Source organism: Emydura macquarii, unplaced genomic scaffold, assembly GCF_026122565.2.
Source record: "Emydura macquarii macquarii isolate MOO-44397 ecotype Brisbane River unplaced genomic scaffold, CSIRO-AGI_Emac_v2 contig_1876, whole genome shotgun sequence".
In the NCBI taxonomy this organism is placed as follows: domain Eukaryota; kingdom Metazoa; phylum Chordata; order Testudines; family Chelidae; genus Emydura; species Emydura macquarii.
This window is the reverse complement of record NW_027132013.1, coordinates 30,407,348-30,426,299: the sequence shown is the minus strand read 5'-3', so window position 1 is coordinate 30,426,299 and position 18,952 is coordinate 30,407,348. Positions and strand designations below refer to the sequence as shown.

General features: G+C 41.8%; 1 protein-coding gene across 4 annotated transcripts in view; it reads right to left on the bottom strand.

Moving 5' to 3' along the window:
* The window catches only part of DPH6 (diphthamine biosynthesis 6), a 352,580-nt gene that overhangs the window by 25,658 nt on the left and 307,970 nt on the right, over window positions 1–18,952 (bottom strand). Inside the window, exon 16 of one of the 4 annotated variants that reach the window (XM_067558062.1) lies at window positions 12,152–12,429. The exons of the other annotated variants lie outside the window; for them this stretch is intronic. Within the exon in view, the coding sequence (XP_067414163.1) occupies window positions 12,407–12,429 (23 nt within the window). The 3' untranslated portion in view covers window positions 12,152–12,406. Of the gene's footprint in view, window positions 1–12,151; window positions 12,430–18,952 lie in introns of those variants that run through there. 4 annotated transcript variants of the gene reach the window in all.

Below are 18,952 nucleotides of genomic sequence, written 5' to 3'. Positions count from 1 at the left end.
CCACATCCTTTTTGTAGTGGGGGGCCCAAAACTGGACACAATACTCTAAATGCGGCCTCACCAATGCCGAATAGAGGGGAATAATCATGTCCCGCGTCCTGCTGGCAATGCCCCTCCTAATGCAGCCCAATATGCTATTAGCCTTCTTGACAACCAGGGCACACTGCTGACTCATATCCAGCTTTTTATCAACTGTTACCCCCAGGTCCTTTTCTGCAGAACTGCTGCCTAGCTCATCGGTCCCCTGTCTATAGCTGTGCATGGGATTCTTCCTTCCTAAGTGGAGGACTCTGCACTTTTCTTTGTTGAACCTCATTAGATTTCTTTTGGCCCAATCCTCCAGTTTGTTTAGGTCACTCTGTATCCTATCCCTACCTTCCAGGGTATCTACCACTCCCCCTAGCTTAGTGTCATCCGCAAACTTGCTGAGGGTGCAATCTACCCCATCCTCCAGATCATTAATGAAGATGTTGAACTAAACCGGCCCCAGGACCAACCCCTGGGGAACTCCGCTTGTGAGCCATTGATCACTACTCGTTGAGCCCTATGTTCTAGCCAGTTCTCTATCCATTTTATAGTCCATTCATCCAACCCATACTTCTTTAACTTGCTGATAAGAATACTGTGAGAGACAGTATCAAAAGCTTTGCTAAAGTCAAGGTATATCACATACACTGCCTTCCCTACATCCACAGAGCCAGTCACCTAATCATAGAAAGCAATCAGGTTGGTCAGGCATGACTTTCCCTTGGTGAATCGTGTTGACTGTTCCTGATCACCTTCCTCTCTTCCAAGTGCCTTAAAATGGATTTCTTAAGGACCTGCTCCATGATTTTTCCAGGGATTGAAGTGAGGCTGACCGGTCTGTAGTTCCCTGGATCCTCTTTCCTCCCTTTTTTGCAGATGGGCACTATATTTGCTTTTTTCCAGTCTTCAGGGACCTCCCCCTGTTGCCACGAGCTTTCAAAGATAATAGCCAATGGCTCTGAAATCACCTCAGCCAATTCCCTCAGCACCCTCGGGTGCATTGCATCCGGCCCCATGGACTTGTGTATGTCCAATCCTTCTAAATAGTCTTGGACCTGTTCCTTCAGCACTGCGGGATGTTCGCCTCCTTCCCATTCTGTGCCACCCAGTGAAGGAGTCAGGGAGCTGACCTTGTCTGTGAAGACAGAGGCAAAAAAGGCATTGAGTACCTCAGCTTTCTCCACATCCTCTGTCACTAGGTTGCCTCCCTCATTCTCTAAGGGGCCCACACTTTCCCTAATCTTCCTCTTGTTGGCAACATACCTGTAGAAACCCTTCTTGTTCCCCTTCACGTCCCTTGCTAGCTGCAACTCCAGTTGTGCTTTGGCCTTCCTGATTTCATTCCTGCATGTTCGAGCAGTGTTTTTATAATCCTCCCTAGTCAATTGACCAAGCTTCCACTTCTTGTAAGCTTCCTTTTTGTGTTTAAGTTCGCCAAAGTCTTCTTTGTTAAGCCAAGCTGGACGCCTTCCATATTTGCTATTCTTTCTGCACATCGGGATGGTTTGCTCCTGTGCCCTCAATAAGGTCTCTTTAAAATACAGTCAGCTCTCTTGGATTCCTTTTCCCCTTATATTAGCCTCCCAGGGAATCTTGCCCATCAGTTCCCTGAGGGAGTCAAAGTCCACTTTTCTGAAGTCCATGGTCCGTATCCTGCTGTTCTCCTTTCTTCCTTTTGTCAGGATCCTGAACTCGACCATCTCATGGTCATTGCTGCCTAGGTTGCCACCCACTTCTACTTCCCCCACCAAATCTTCCCTGTTTGTGAGCAGTGGGTCAAGAGAAGCACGGCCCCTAGTTGGTTGCTCCAGCACTTGCACCAGGAAATTGTCTGCGACACTCTCCAAAAACTTCCTGGATTGTTTGTGCTCTGCTGTATTGCTCTTCCAGCAGATGTTAGGGTGATTGAAGTCCCCCATGAGAATCAGGTCCTGTGAACTGGAAACTTTCCCTAGTTGAGTAAAGAAAGCCTCATCTACCTCATCCTCCTGGTCTGGTGGTCTATAACAGACACCCACCACGACATCACCCTTATTGTTCTTGCTTCTAAGCTTAACCCAGAGACACTCCAGTTTCATACTGGAGCTCAGAGCAACCATAGTGCTCTCTTACACACAGTGCAACTCCTCCACCCCTTCGCCCCCACCTGTCCTTCCTGAACAGTTTATACCCATCCATGACAGTGCTCCAGTCGTGTGAGTTACTCCACCAGTTATTCCAATCATGTCATAGTTTCTTGACTGTGCCAGGACTTCCAGTTCCTCCTGCTTGTTTCCCAGGCTTCTTGCATTGTGTACAGGCACTTGAGATAAGTAGCCGATTGGCCTACTTTCACAGTATGAATCAGGAGGCCTCCCCTGCTGCACCCTCCTCCTTCTGCTTCCTTGTGGTGTCCCTCTTCCCCACTTACTTTCGGGCTTAGGTCTCCATCCCCCGTCGAACCTAGTTTAAAGCCCTCCTCACTAGGTTAGCCAGCCTGTCTGCGAAGATACTCTTCCCTGTCACATCTACTTATTCTAGTGACTCTCATTTTTTACTGCTTTTTACTATGCTTAACATTTCAGAGCCAGCACAGCTAGGCCAAAGTGGGATTGATCGGATAATTGATGAGGACCTGGGTTCAGTTCCTGGTTCCATCAGTGGTTTCCTGGGTGAATTTGGGCAAATCACTTCCCTTCTCTGTACCCGAGTTTCCACCTCTATAAAATGGGGATAATGATACTGACCTCCTTTTGTAAAGTGTTTTGAGATCTACTGATGTCAAGCATGATATAAGAATTAGGTATTACTATTACTATTACTATTGTCTATCACAAATAAAATAGCTTACTAAATTCCAGGTAGATATGCCAGTGTAATCTGACTGTAGTCAGCAATATTGCACAGGGCAAATTGTAACTGTAATTTGGTCGACAGAATCGTTAATGCTAATGATGATGCATAAGAAGCAAAGACTCTAATCTGATGCTGGGATCTCAAGATGGGTTTGCTGTGCTGGCAATTATTAAAAATATCTTGTAGTAGACTGAGTACCATTTTAATGGAAATCACTGACATATAAACACAGAACCCCACAATTCCATATAATGCAATTAGTAAAAAATAGATGAATAATTTGAATATGCACATTCAAACACCTCTCTGTTTGATGAAGTATATTTTACATATCATTTGGGTACTGCTAATCCTGCCACCAGTGCTGCATCTTGTAAATTGTGAACCTGCAAAGATATCCACAAAGGCAGAGCTCATTCCAAGATCAGAGCCAAGATTTCAGTAATATGCCACAATTATGCTTATTAAGGGATGATATAGGTTACCATCAGTTTTAAATAAATGCTTTCTTTTCCTCTTCATTACTTGGCTTTTCATTGGACTTGGCTAACAGATAAAATCTGTGATCCATAAAGAATGCAAGCAACAACATAATCAAACAGCTTTATGTTAACCATGGTGTCAAATTCCAGTTCACAACTATGAAATGGAGCTGGAGGGTTGACCAAGGAAGTAACCTCAAATATCAGATTAAAATACTCCAAGTAGCTTTAAGAGTTTATAAAGGATTAATGAAGCAGATGCAATTAATTTCAAACATGCAGAATATTTAACCTTTAGGAGGGGATACAATTGAAATCTGGTCTAAACTCAGCATTACTCAAATGCCCTGATAAGGAATTGTCAGTTTGCAAACATAACACGACTAGTAACGTGAACACCTAGTATTGCAGTGACAGTAATAAACCTCTTGCAGAATGCTGAGTAGGATTCAGAGTGTGGCAATAGCAAGTCTGCTTCATTTTTTTTCAGCAAAAGTGTGGCTGGAAGGTGGTTCCATGTTTGCCAAATATTCCCATGTCAAATTTGTTCATTGTACATGTAAAACATACTGTTCTCTCCTGTCAGTTCTGCAAACTCATCCTGGGATCTGAAAGTTAAACTGGGATCTTTCATATTCACACAACACCTGATTTTGTAGGGCAAAATATCAGTGGCACCTGTGCAACCTCTCTGCAGCAAGAGGTTGCAGCGTAACTGAAGAGAAACAGGTTTGCAGCAGACCAAAGACTGAAAAAGCATGGAGCCCGAGCTCCATTTCTACCCCTGGAAATAGTCTCTCCAGCTTAGGGTTGAGGCATATTAAAAATGGGGCACAGACACACTTGTATTGCTGCTGCCAGTCTGTGGATAAACAGAGCATTTTAGACCCCAGGGTCAGAGACCAGAACTGAGAAAAAATCAACTCCAAAAGAAGACAGATCTCAGAATCCAGGATGAGTTATATATGAGTTTACTTGAAAACTGAACAAACTTGATATGAAAGTATTTGAGAGAACTGCACTTTGAGGCATCTCCAGGTAGGCTTTGCAATAACAGAAACTTGTAGCTGTGTTCCATATAATTGAGTAAGAGTTTATACACGTCTGAGGTCCTAACAATCTCTGGACTCAATTCAGTCCAAGAAAAAATTATTAAAATTTCCTTTTGTGAATTTTTAAGAAGGATCTTGTTATACTGCTTAAGAAAAAACAAATGAATTAAAATCCAGGAAACATAAAGTAATGTAGCAAGCCTTCAGAAGCAAAGAAATGAATGATTAATAAAGAAACTTAATATAATCAAAATCAGACCAAATTCATCTCTGGCATGTGCCATCACATCTCCCATTTAAGTTAATAGGAGTTGCAATTGCTGACACCAGAGCTGAATTTAGCTCACAGAAGCTGAATATAGTTAGTGTGATACAGTATAAATCCTGGAATATATTGTAAACTAATATGACTGTACAACTTTTGGAAGCACTAATAGACTATGTGCAACCATTAGACACAACTGATGAAGTCAGAGCTATTTCAGTCTTCATCTGGAATTTCTTTTCACCAGGTTTAGTATTGACCTTAGTAGGAACTTAAAACATTATATGCCATTATATGCTGATTTGTGCCACTCAGGCTAGCTTTAAGGCTGCTTTTTTGCAGTCAGAGTGGCTAGCTGTACTACTGTACCCAGCAACTGAGAGGTGTGGTGGGGGAAAGAAGTGAGTCTGGAGCACACTGAGTTCTGGTCTCACTAGCTGCTGCAACAACTCCTTAATGTAATTCTAGTGGGGGAATATAGACAAGGACACGCAGCTGAAAGTTTGAGAAATCCTGAAATTGATCTGTAAGAGTGGGAGGTGACTGGCTCCAGCAGACTCCGTGGTATGGGAAGTGCAGCTTTTCTTGACCCGAGTGCCAACATGCACTGTTTTGTGGTTCAGTGTAACACAGGAGCAGGGCTGAACAGGAGAAGTTTCGAAGTGCATCCCCTGGGACAAAAGTAATTTAGTTTCCATTTTTTATTTTTGTACTTTTCTTCAGAGATTGCTAGAGCTGCGTTAATGTCCTGGCAAATCTTGAGGAAAATCCAATAGTCATTGCAGAAATGCAAGAAAAAAAAAATCTTAGAGTGAGGATAAATTGGGAGAAGGGAGCAGGCATGGAACTGACTGATTTCTGTGGTTGGGTACCTGAGTGTGGGTCTTCCATTTTCATGTGTAGGCACAGATTCCAATGCAAACCATGCTGGTAGTGAGTGAAAATTATTGTTGCCTGAAGCTGTTAATTAAATTGTTAGTGGTTTCAGTCCAGTTCTCAGTGGACATTAATCCTCATCAGAAAATCACCATGAAGGGTACCAATGGAACCCTTGTTTGTAGGCTCACAGGTGACTGGACGTGGAGTCCAAATCACCTTATGTGACCAAGAAGTCTCCTGGTGCCAACTAGGGTATATATGGTTACAGGGATCCTGTGGGTTCAGCAAAGGGGGTAATATAAGGTCTCTACTGAAAGCTAGTGTCATCATAATCATTGTGAAATGCATGTGCAGATAATTTGTGAGGAATTAGGAAGTATGTCCTTAAAGTAGGTAAATTAAGACAGGTCACCAGAAGGTGATAAACAGATTCTAAGCAGCAGAGGGGGTAATAAACACTTATTTCTCTAGTAGATCATTGCATATTGTATTCCTCTGGGCCAACACAATTAGTATAAAACACAATGGACATACTTGTAGATGGACTGTTCATTGTTTGGTCAGGTACAGACCTGAATATTTACAAGGACAATGGAACCCCAAGATAAGCCTTAGATGAGAGGACTCCTGAGGTAAGGGACCAAATTCTGTAACTGCACAGAAGTGGAAGACAAGCTGCCAGCAGGCTTGATCTTATGAAAGTAGGGTTTCACCATCCTGGTTGAAAATACTGGGGAAAGGACTTGGGGTAAGCTATCCTGTAGGGGTCAGGGGAATGAATGTCTTCATAGTTAGTTTAGATTTTGTTTTATATGTAACCATTTGTTTCCAATATTCTTTCTTACTATCATTTGAATCTCTGTTCTTTGATAAACATATTCTTGTTTTCACTATATATATATATAAGTGCTGATCCTGAGCTGACTTTAGTATGCTGGTGTTCTATGGGAACAGGGAATCTGGGAGTTCTGGGAATGTTGAGTGGATCAGGGGAAGGGCACTCCAGAGGGATGCTCGTAGGATAAGGGGGTTGGTTTGTGCCTATCACTATCTGTACTGACAGAGCAAGGCCTGAGGAAGCCTGGGAGGCAGCACTTGTCTTGGCAGAGGCTGGTGGATTCAGGATGCTGACCCAGAATAGGCACACATAACATTTCCTCACACTAAGGGCAGGAGGTAGCGAGATGCCTGGGTACCCCTGGGAAGCAAACCACTCTAGAAGTGGCTCTTAGGGGCTGGTTTGGAGGCCCTCTGGCAAGGAAGCGTGGGAAAACTTGTACTGCTGCTCCCTTTGCTATGCCTGTTTTAGGCACTTCTGTTCTCAAAGCTATTAAACCAGCAACAAAGAAAAACGCAGAAAAGCTAAGCCACGGAATCATGGAAAGAATCCCCCCCAAAGTCATACATCTCCATCAGCTGTAAAATGAAACTTTCCTGATCATTTTTCATGGGCATGTAGTATTTAGTTCAGCACCCTGGTATTGCACATTACCCTTTATTTGAAATGTACCCTTTTAGGACTGACAGTAGCCTCAATATATATGTTTTCATTTAAAGAGTAAATGGGCCATCATTACAGCCCAATGATAAAATATGAACTGATATCATCTACCAGTGGTATGGTTTTCTGTTAAAATAATTACTCAAACACACACAATGGTCCCAATCCAGAGGTGATTAAGATGATCAAACTTGGACTATCTTCTAGACTACTCAGCATGTACATTATACCAATCCAGCTTGCAATTACTGACATGTAACTTTCATCTCCCTTAAACACCTTTTCTGAATTTGACTCACAATGTTGATTCCAATGGTCTCTAACTTGGTGTAACTTACACCTCCAGGAGATGGAAAAGAGGAGTGCAGCAGGAAATATAACTAACAGAGGGGGTTAAGAATGTGTTAAACTTTTTTTCTTTAATTTCTTTAATGTAATTCTTTAAATTACACTTTTCTCTGTCTCCTTGTTATGTAATTGCAATAGTTTAAACTAGCGTTTAGGTCCATTGACTATTAGGTAAATTATTCCCCCTTCTACATCTCCTCTGATCTCATCCTATTGTCTGTCACACATAATGAATGTATGTATGCTTTATGATTTAGAGGATTTTTAGTAGTATATTTAGAAATATTTAAGCTAGTGAATATTTATAAAGTTTCTAGAAGAGCATAAAGATTAGAAGTTAAGAAGGAGCTCTGGTCTTTACAGGCAGGAGGGCTGAGATTTGCTCTCAATGATACTTCTACTTAGCATTTACAGTTCTGCTTCAAAATGCCTTACAAACTATTAACTAATTCATGCATCCTCATGAAGCAGGAGAGTTACATTATTCCCATTTTACAGTTGTGGAATCTGAGACACAGTAAGGTTCAGCATCTTGTCCAAGACCACATAGGAAGCTAGCACTATGAGCTTGCCTCAGAAGGTCAAGACTCCCAGCTCTCTGCTCACAGCATCCCTTCTCCTCTACCATGAGTAATAAGTCTTAAAGGACATACAGAAAAGCACTACGATAACTTTGAAAAATCGTGACAAATATATAGAAGAGATTGCAAACAACAACTTCCCACTCACCCTCCCACAAGTATGTATGACTTCAATATTACACTAGGGTTGACAATACAAAGACTTGCAGACTTGGAATGTTTTATGGCCTACGTATCTCCTTAAAAAGAAATTTTGTTCAAAATCCAGGCCTTATTATTCCCTTACTGTTTTCTTACACGCATGGCAACTAAGTGCATCAAGAACTGGCTGAGACCATGAAATGCCACTCACTTAAAAAGAGTAAATTGCAGGTTAAGGAAAAAAAAGTTCCTTTTGCTTCCACAGGTTGCTGAGGAATGGGGGTTCCTCGAAGGGGTGGAGAAGGAAGAGAGCTCTGAACTTTAAAATGTTTGTTCTGTTTTCAGATGATATAGGGATCAGTTGACTGACAGCAGGAAAAATTTTCCTGGCAGGGAGATGGGAGCCAGAGGAGATTAATGTGCAAACTTTTTTTTTCTTTTTTTACTTTAGGACTGTTTCTATCCCTCATGTCTATTCTAATATGCCAAGCTGGGATAAATCAAACTGACTCTTAAAATGATAGAGTGAAGAAAATGTAATTTTACAATAATTTTGGAGTTTTACAGAATATCTGTCTTCAGGTGCCTTTCCCCCACTAAAAGAGTCATTAGAAGCTACAGCTGCACAGATATTTTAATAAACACTCTACTTTTAGTAACAATCCCAGCCTTGGAGTCATGCTTTTAAGTGATAAAAGAAATGTTGTTTTGCTAGAGCACTATAGTGAATTTAAAGTAGAAAGCTAAACACTGAACTGGGTGCTCAAAGTGAAGGCCTAAATTTAAATCTGTTTAGGTTCTTAAAGGAAAAGGAATGATATGGTCTCAGCCTAATCTCTAGTGCAGTTGTTCCCAACCTTTTTGGCTCGAGGGCCACAAATATAATTTTTACAACCCTGAAGGGCCACCAATCTCTGCCAGCAGCCCCTCTCCCCCACTGCAGCCAGAGGGAAGGAGTCCAGTGAGGAGGATGTCCCATCCCCCTAGCTGCAGCAGAGAAACCATGCGCTTCACCTGGGTCCCTAGGCAGTGGCTCTCTTCTTCAGCCAAGGGGATGGGAGATCAGTGCTCCCCTCCCTCTAGCTCCAGCAGGGACCCCAGGGCCTAGGGACCTATGCGGAATGTTTTGCCGTGCTCCCTGCCAGAACCAAGGGGAGGGAAGCACTAATCTCTCATCCCCTTGGCTGCAGCAAGGAGCCTGCATCGACAATTCACTCCGATCAGTGCTCCCCTCCCTTTGGCTCCAGCACCTAGGTACCTATGCAAAGCATTTTGCTGTGCTCGCTGCTACAAACAGGGGGAGGGGAGTGCTGATCTCCCCTCCCCTTGGCTGCAGCAAGGAGCCTGCCCCAGCAACACGCTCCGCCTGAGTACTTAGGCAGCGGCTCCCTTCTGCAGCCAGCGGGAGGGGATCCGCAGGCCACTCTGAAACACCCTGCGGGTCACTTCTGGCCTGCGGGCCACAGGCTGGGAACCACTGCTCTAGTGAATGTATGTTCACCACACAACTAGTGTACTCTTTTCAAGAGTGACCTTGGGCACTTCAGTGTCAGGAGTGAGATGTTTTGGCTCAACGGTGTAGGAAAGTTTGGAGAATACTTGCTCAAATTACACCTGTTACTGACCATTGTTAGTCCCTCACATTTTACGTAAACAAAGACGCACAGCATTTAAGAAAACAACAACAAAATCCAGAATATCCAAAAAGGAGTGTATAAATGAATACACTAAAATCATAAGGAGGTGAGAAGGCACTGTGAATGTAACTCATCTTTTGTGCTTGGAAAGGGGGGAGAACACTGCTGTGCAAAACAAATGCAAAACTACATGGTATTTAATTTTTTTCAGATTTTGTTAATAATTCAAAATTTGCCCCATTTTTAAAAAATGAGGGCTTTTTTGAGCTGAGTCGGAACAATATTTGGACAAAGGAAAGGTGACTTTTGCACTGAAATCGATAATCTTGGTATTTTTACGTGCATTTTTAATTTTCACCTCTTTGAATTAGCTTCATTGAGTTTAGCCCTGATTCTGCTACAGGAAACCTTACGCTTTTACTTAGTTTCAACTCTGGTCACAAGAAATCACTTATTTTTTGTTTGATTTTGGCTCCATGTTGCCTGTGGCAATTAGTCAACGATTGCGCATCATCCAGTTCTTTCTATTGACTGTTTGAAGGTTGGCCATACCCTTTTCAGACATAGGCCCCAAATCATGAAAGTATGTCTAGTCGGCAAAGAACAGGGACTTACTTATGCACATGCTTCAATACTTTAGAGGTGGACTTTCCTCCATTGGGCCCATATTCAGTGCAGTAATTTTCTTGAACACATGCAGTAATAATATTAACTTACATCTTTACAAATTAATGTTAATACAGATTTGCCAATTCACACAGTATATGCATACACATTTAATGCATTCATAACACTGGACCCTTTGGCACTGCTTGTTGTCATATTTTTGTCATTTTTAAAAGCTTCCTCACAGTCGACATGATGCCAGTATGAGCCAATTAAGTGTGACACTATGATATTTCCTATGACACCCACATAGTTTCTCAAATGTTACATTTCATTTGTTATTTTGAAGGCTTTCTACAAAATACGTAATAATAATTCAGGGCTATTTTATGCCCTAAAGAAGTGATCAACATTTCCTAACATTCACCATATTATCCATCCGTGATTTATAATAATTTGAAATACATGTATTTAATTATCCAAATTTCATGTTTTTCACTAATAGGATGAAGGTTTACAATAGAAACTGATTTCAGAAACAATATTATTACTCAATAGATTTTATAATCTATGATTTAGACAGCAAAAGACTCAACTCTGCATGATGCATGTCAACTGTATGAAGTCAACACACATAGGCTGAACTCTTCAACTGTCATCCTAAAAGGTGATGTATTATCAGAAAGCCAGGAGAAAAGCACCACTGGTGAAGAGAAAGGAGGAGTTCTTCAGGATCCTGCTGTAAAGATTGGTGGGACTTGAACCCAGGCATGCAAGACTACCAGGCAGCTAACAGCCCCAAACTACCACCCAGTAGCAGCTATAACTTAGCCACTCCCTGGGACCCACAATCCACAGGGGAGGTTCCGCCTTGATGGATCGGACTGACAGTGATCTCGTCGATTCCTGATTGGCTCCTTGTTCCTATATAAGTCCATGGGCATACCAGGAAGTATTCAGGCAACAACGTAGATCCCTACCTAGCTGTCATGACTGCCCTACTTCTCTGTTCCTGACCTCCTGATATTAACCTCTGCTCTAACATAGGTTCTGACTCCTGATTGACCAACACGGACCCGATACTGACCCTCGTACTGATCCCTGATTTTATCTCTGACTCTGACCGTCAGTGTAACTCCTGACTCTGACTCCTTCTTGACTCTCAGTTTGACTCTTGATGCTGATACTGGCTCTGACCCCTGGCTTCAGTTCTGGAATTCCAAGTTCCTGCCCATAGTCCTGCCTGCCTTTGACCAGTATCCCGACACCTGCCCTCTGTCAAGCTGTCTGGAGTAGCTCCTGAGTATGAGTGCCAACCTTAGGGCAGACTGTCAAGAAGCAGGGCACAAACCCCAAATTGGTTGTGAGTTCTATACTTCAATTCACCAATCAAATAACATGTGTGAACTCTTTAAGTACTACTGCAGCCACTAACCATGGAGTCACAGACAGTCCTCTGCCACTCTGGTCTATCTTGCCACCCAGGCAAACTTGCCTTTGTGACAGATGGTCCCTTACACCAAAAATCACAACAATACTTAGGATACTCCCAGTACCAAAGAAAGGACCAGTCTCTTAACCCAGGTCAAATGTACCTTAGACCAAAGACAACATTTGTAGCCACAACACTACAACACTTGTAGCCAGTCCTATAATAAACTAACTAAAGTTTTATTAACTAAGAAGAAGAAATGAGAGTTACTTACAAGGTTAAATCAGGCAAACATACACACACAAATGAGTTACAGTCTTAGGTTGCAAAAGGTAATAGAAGTTGCTGCGTTATGCAAGCTTTCTACATCTTTTACAGCTAATCCAAGCTAAGCACCTTGGGGTTTCCTTGCTTATGCTTAGAACTATTGTCCTCTCCAAATTCCAAGCAACATAGTGATACAGTTCCTTCTAGTCAGGGATTTTTATTCCTTTCCCATGGAATTCAAACTGATGGGACAAGTGTTTGCACCTTTCTCCTCTTCCAAAGTCTTTGTCCTTTGATGTTTCATAATGTCTCACTTGGTTTCAGTGGACCTTCTGGTGTGCAGTACCAGCACTTTACATTAATTTATGCTTCTTTTCTATTTGGTGAGTTAAACAATTACAGAGGTTTACAATGCAAACACTCAATATAACTTTATATCATAGGATACAGATGTTATAAGTGAGTTAAATATGTGCAGCAGCCAACAAGCATTTCATCAAGACTAAACACATCCTTATAAATGAAATATCTATTTTAGCAAGACTAACACACAGGTGAGCCAGACTGGTTTTCAGCTATGCATTTGTTAATGTTCATTGAGGCGTACAGGGGTTGGCATGAGCTGGCACTTGGTCTGCCAGCATCACACCCCCTATCTCCAACATCGGGGAACTGAAAAGAGTGCCCAGGATACCATGAAGTAAATGGGAGTACAAGCTACTTAGTGCTCTGCAAGATCAGGTCCGACAGGACAGCTGTGCAACCTCACCCCTCTCAGAATGTACCTAGGATCGCCTACCCCTTGGTCTTTGAAGCTGCATCCCCCTTTCAAACTGAAAATAGATGTATTAGGTGCCTCCATTCTAAATCCTAGGAACCTTCATTTTGAATACGCATATGGTGTAGCAATATATGCAAATTTGATAAGATAGTGTATTTGTTTAAAAGAAAAAAACATGGTTCTTCAGTAAGTGCAAACAGAATTCTGCTACTACTCTATGGAGAGCTAGGACACCTTCTGAAAAATACTAACAAACCAAAGACCCAATATGAATTTTTGAGAATTCACTTTCATCTATGAGTACCACACCTGGTACATACCCAGTTTTTTTAGCGCATGCACTTGCACGGCATAAACATTCTACTGAATTCAGAGATATTCTGCCCAGGATCAACCATGTGGGTGATACATTAATGATAGCTGTTCTCTACACCTGCTATAGTAAAGGGTAGAGATTAAGCATCCCAGATGATGCTAAAATATCTACTTTTAGTGTAAAAGTAGTTAGGTCGTCAGAGGTTAATGAGGAGTGATGTGCCTCAGCTATCTTTTTGTACCACCTCCGTAAATTGAAAACCTTGGTTCTGATCCTGCAGGATACTATAAAAACTTAACACCACTGACCTCATGTTGTTCTAGGTACAGCTTTCAGTTTGCAGAGGGATGGGGATTTGGAGGGGAAGCTGAGAAACTCCCTCTCCAGGCACCAGTGATCCCTTTCTCCTTGGCTTCTGACTAAACACTTATTTTAAGCTGAAACTGGATAGGGCCCATCTGCTTCTGCATACTGATTTCAATTGAAGTGAAGACCATTTGGCATCATTCAGGAGACACACAGCACTTCACTGTACCAGGATCCTAAAAGAGGATATTTTATTTTAAAATATCCCTTTCCCCCATGTTAATACAAAACATTTCTAGTTTTAAGTATTAACATCATCATCATCAACAGGATGTGTTGCGTTTGGGATGGGAGTGAGGAATATGTGTGATCTATCAAGTTTCTTTTCTTCCTATGCCACTATTTTTCTTCTGAAGTGCGGGTGGAGAAAAATATTAATTACTGTTAATTTAATAAATAACACCCAGTAAAATCCAAGCTGTGAATTCTTTTTCCTCACCATTCATCCTTGCTTTTCATCTACTGATCATATTTTGAGCATAGTCGAACACATTTTTAAACAGAAGCTTTGGCTGGATTGTGTGGTGTTTGTTATATTCTAGTATGTGTCAGCCACATCTCCTTTTTCTGGACCATGACATGTCCCGGGCTGCTGCTTCCTGATTTTTACAGTCTTGTTTTGTTGCAGTTAGTTCACTGTGTTTGCATTAGAGTTTTATTTTTTTATTATAAATTCCAAACCCAGCTTGTGATTTATGGAATTCAGAAAGACACCTAGGGAAGAATGGAAATAAAAAAAGGAGGGGGAGAGAGAAAATAACAGACTAAGAGGAGAGAGGAGCAACTTAAGGAGAAAAGATTGAGCAAGTTGAGTAGTTGAAAATAAAGGTGTAAACTTTTATTTCCTGTTTGAAAATTAAGGACGAAATTATGCCTCTTAACAGGCAGAACAGGTGGAAAGAAGGAAGGGAAAGAGGTATTCTGCCTAGAGGCACTAAGGGGTGAAATTCTGGCCCACGGATGTTAACTCCCATTAACTTCAGTGGCACTAGGATTTCACTCTAAGTCACAAAAGGCAAAATGACTGAGATTTTCAAAGGTGACTAGTGATTGTGGGTGCCCAACTGCAGACACTTTAATATGCCTGATTTTCAGAGTGGAGGTTGTTCAGCATTTTCTGAAACTTGGGCCCCTTTAACATGTCTCATGCCGGGCACCTAACAATTAACACAATAAGATATGGTCCCTGCTACACCCTTCCCACTCCCAGCACAATCATCCTAGTGTGGAGGGGACAGGGTCCTGACACTACTCTACCACACCTCCTCTCGGCTGGGTTGTACTACCAGTACAGCCAGTTGTCCTCATCCCTTTCCACTGTGTGCTGGAGCACAGGGAATCACACAGGCTCCTTCAGCTGTAGTGCTAGAGGGCAGGAGAAGACTGTCTCCTTTCTAGCACACTTGTGCTTGGGCAGGCATAGCTAAATCTTATTAACGTCAGGAAATTATGTTAAATTCAATCCTCTCTCCTAAATGTCTTCTTGGAAGACAAGGATTTGAATGTTGTAGAAACATATGTATTATAAAGATGAAGATAAATATTTGAAGGTCCCTATAGTTGTGCTAAAAAACACCACCTCCAAGCTACTGTAGGTATGAGTCTACACAATGCACAGAAGTGAGCCTCCTAGCCTGGACTGACAGACTCAGGCTGGTGGTGCTCACGCTAGTGCTATAAAAATAGTGTAGACAGTGTTTTGAAGTCATGGCTCAGGCTGGAGTATGGGCAGAGCCCACCACTGTCCCTAGGCTTCAGAGCCTGAGCTCCAGCCTGACCTGCACAACTTCAAAGCACTATCTACACAGCTATTTTTACAGCACTAGCCACGCTAGCTCAAATACATTGACTTGGGCTGGGAGGCTTGCTTCTGTGGGCTGTGTAGACAGACCCTGTGAGACCACACCAATGCACTTTTTGAAACTGATGCAGCTGGAGGGAAAACTAGTCTTAAGTCGAGAAAACATTTGAAGAACATTTTATTTTTAAGATGGAAATAGCAAACTAAAATAAGGAAAACGAAATTGCTCTAAGAATAACTATCAATTTTGGGTTGCAATGCTGCAAGCTTCTGCAGTGCCCTAAAGCCTGATCTGTAGCATATTCATGTGAAATTACATCTAAAAACAAGAAAAAAAATTATGATAATGAGTTCCAACCAGTAAGAGTTACTACAAAATAACTCATGTCTAGCAGCCAATCAATCTAGAATCCACCAAAACCATTTTATAATACTCACCATATGATACTTTTATTCCAGGACAATCAATATAACATGACCCTCAATATCCAGGAAGCATTACATAGCATGTTTATCATTGCAATGAGAGCTTAATAGCAGCAAGAAATTGCACATCTCCCACATACAGTATTTTTGAACAAATTAAGCCCTAAAGTGACAAGCAGTGCTTTTAGTGAAAGCACTATTAAACAACCTAGATTTCTGTGTCTGGACATTTAGGTGTATAGGAGCAAAAGTTAGTGATTTTCATATTATCGCAGCTAAAGAAAATCAATTCATAATACAGTCTCATGAGTCAAATGATTCAAATTTAAAAGAAAAATAATTAAAAAAACAACCTAATCTGAAGACAGTGATTCTGATTATTTCTGATGTTGTTATAATTTGAGTCACCTAGAGTGGCCCAAATGCTTGATTAAATCACAGCAGGTGAGCTACGTATGTAATATGAAACAAGAGCATGGAGAACACATTGCTGTGTGGTTAATACAGAGAAAAATTGGATTAATCAGACAGAGCAGTATACATTTATCTTTATACATGGAATTGTGGGAAATGCCCGAGGCTCCATACAATTAGTCATGCATTTCATACAAATCTGGAAGTGACAAGACCCTTTGACAGTTCTAAAATGATAAACCAGTGCCTAAGAGAAGAGCAATCTCATAACAAACTTGATCTCATACCTCTTCTTCTATGACAAGATGAACATTTAAATGAACTACAGAACTTCAAAGTTCTGTTTTTCTATTCTTACTATAATGCTATTGTTTCTGAAGAACAGAGTCTGAACTTCAGAGATGCTGAACATCCACAACATCCGCTGAAGTCAACATGAGCTACAGATGAAAATAAAGCTCATCCTGCATCACTGACATCCTGTGTGAACTTGGGCAAGTTAGTTAATCTGTCTATGCTGTGGTTTCTCTGTGAGAATATGGGGATAATCATACTTACCTCCAGGGGACTTATTTCATTAGTATCTATAAAGTGCTCTGATATCCAGGCAAGATACTGATGTTGTTCTAAATTCACCCAAATGGTCAGTCTGCTGAATCAATATAAGACTGAGTAAAATAACACACTTGTAAACATGGATTATGTTGAAATATTTCCCCTCAATTGTGAAATGATACCATATATGTCTGTTAACTAAAGATAATAGAGTTGAGAGAAACTGGAATATTTCCTCCTTATCAGAATACATTCCTGGAGGGATTGTTAAAGACAGTAGCATGTTGTAAATATTAGATACAACAGTATTCCACATATTGTCTGTTGTTTCTTCCAGAAATATTAACACCGGCTGAAGAGAATTAATTTTTGATTTCCCAATTCCATAATATCTTTACCTCATCGGCAGCCAAACCCATGTTATATCATCCTTCTGAAGTATTCCAGTGCAAAAGTAATGAATTTTAAAGGCTTGAAAATTATGACAACTTTATTTATTTTTTAAAAATACAACAATAACCTGAGATGAACTGGTATTTAGGCCCAGTGAGTTCACTATACAAAACTCGAGGTTACACTGAAGAATTGTAAATTATAAGTCACAAAGTCTTTCACATATTGGCTTCCAATCATCTCTTATTTCAATATTTTTGTAGATAAGTTTTAATTTTGATTCACTATTATGGAAAAAAAACCCTCTAAAATAAGATGAAAATGTATTTCTTATGTCTGCATATCTTTTCATGAAAAAATACACAAATCATGGCGCTCAGATACCAGGTAAAAGGACACCATGTAAAATATATAATGCTTTAGGGAACTGCTAAGCCGAGATGCTGAGAAAAAATAAATATTACATTTCACTGGAGAGTTAAAAATATATTGCAGCAAACATTTGCAATTTCAGTTCCTTAAGTTCAAATCTTTTCCTCTGTGCAAACCTAAGAAAATGGGATTTGTGCAGAGCGGTTTCCTGGTGTTCAATGAAGCAGAAAACTCCACTTCCATTGGCTGGGGCTCTATGGCCACTATGGCCCATGGACCATAGTTGATTCTACAGCTGCTGAGCCCTCCAGTAGTGGTTTGCCTTGAAGATGTGCACAGTGACAGTCATCCTGATTTCCCTTTTGTGACCTAAGGAGGGGGGTAAAGGATTTTCTCATGCACCCATTTCACACCCTGCCTCTCCCTTCTCAATGGAACTATGTTATTTTACTGCACTTAGGGTCTTATGCACACCAGAGTCCCATGGGCACCTAAAACAAGGTTACTTACCAGTAACTGTTGTTCTTCGAGATGTGTTGCTCATATCCATTCCAATGTAGGTGTGTGCGCGCCCAGTGCACAGATTCCCGGAACCTTTTTCCCTAGCAAGCCCCGCAGGGCCAGCTCAGGCGCCCCCTGGAGTGCCGCGCTCATATCGCGGTATAAAGGGCGCTGCTGGCCCCGCGGGTCCCCAGTCCCTTCTTTCTGCCGACTCTGACAGTGGGGACGGGGGGTGGGTTTGGAATGGATATGAGCAACACATCTCGAAGAACAACAGTTACCGGTAAGTAACCTTGTTTTCTATCTTCGAGTGATTGCTCATATGCATTCCAATGTAGGTGATTAATTAGCCATACCTTGGAGGTGGATAGGAGTTATCGGTGACCTGCTCTTGACAGCACGGCTCTGCCGAACCCCGCATCCTCCCTGGCCTGCTCCACGATGGTGTAGTGCGACGTGAACGTATGGACCGACGACCAGGTCGCTGCCCTGAAGATGCCCTGCAGGGGAACCCGCTCCAGGAAGGCTGCGGAAGAGGCCTGGGCCCTAGTAGAGTGTGCTCTTACCGCACCTGGAAGGGGCACCCCTGCCTGCTCGTAACATGCTCTGATGCAGGCAGTAATCCAGTTGGAGATTCGCTGGGTGGAGACAGGAGAGCCTTTCATCCTGTCTGCCACAGCCACGAACAGCTGTGTCGACTTCCGGAAGGGCTTGGTCCGCTCGATATAGTAGGCCAAGGCTCGCCTGACATCCAGCGAATGTCCCCTCCTTTCCTCCTCCGAACCGTGGGGTTTTGGAAAGAACACAGGAAGGAAAATGTCCTGATTACAGTGGAACTGAGACACCACCTTAGGCATAAAAGCCGGGTGAGGTCTCAGCCGAACCTTATCCTTGTAAAAAACTGTGTAGGGGGGCTCCGAGGTCAACGCCCTTAGTTCAGAGACCCTCCTGGCCAAAGTGATGGCCACCAGGAA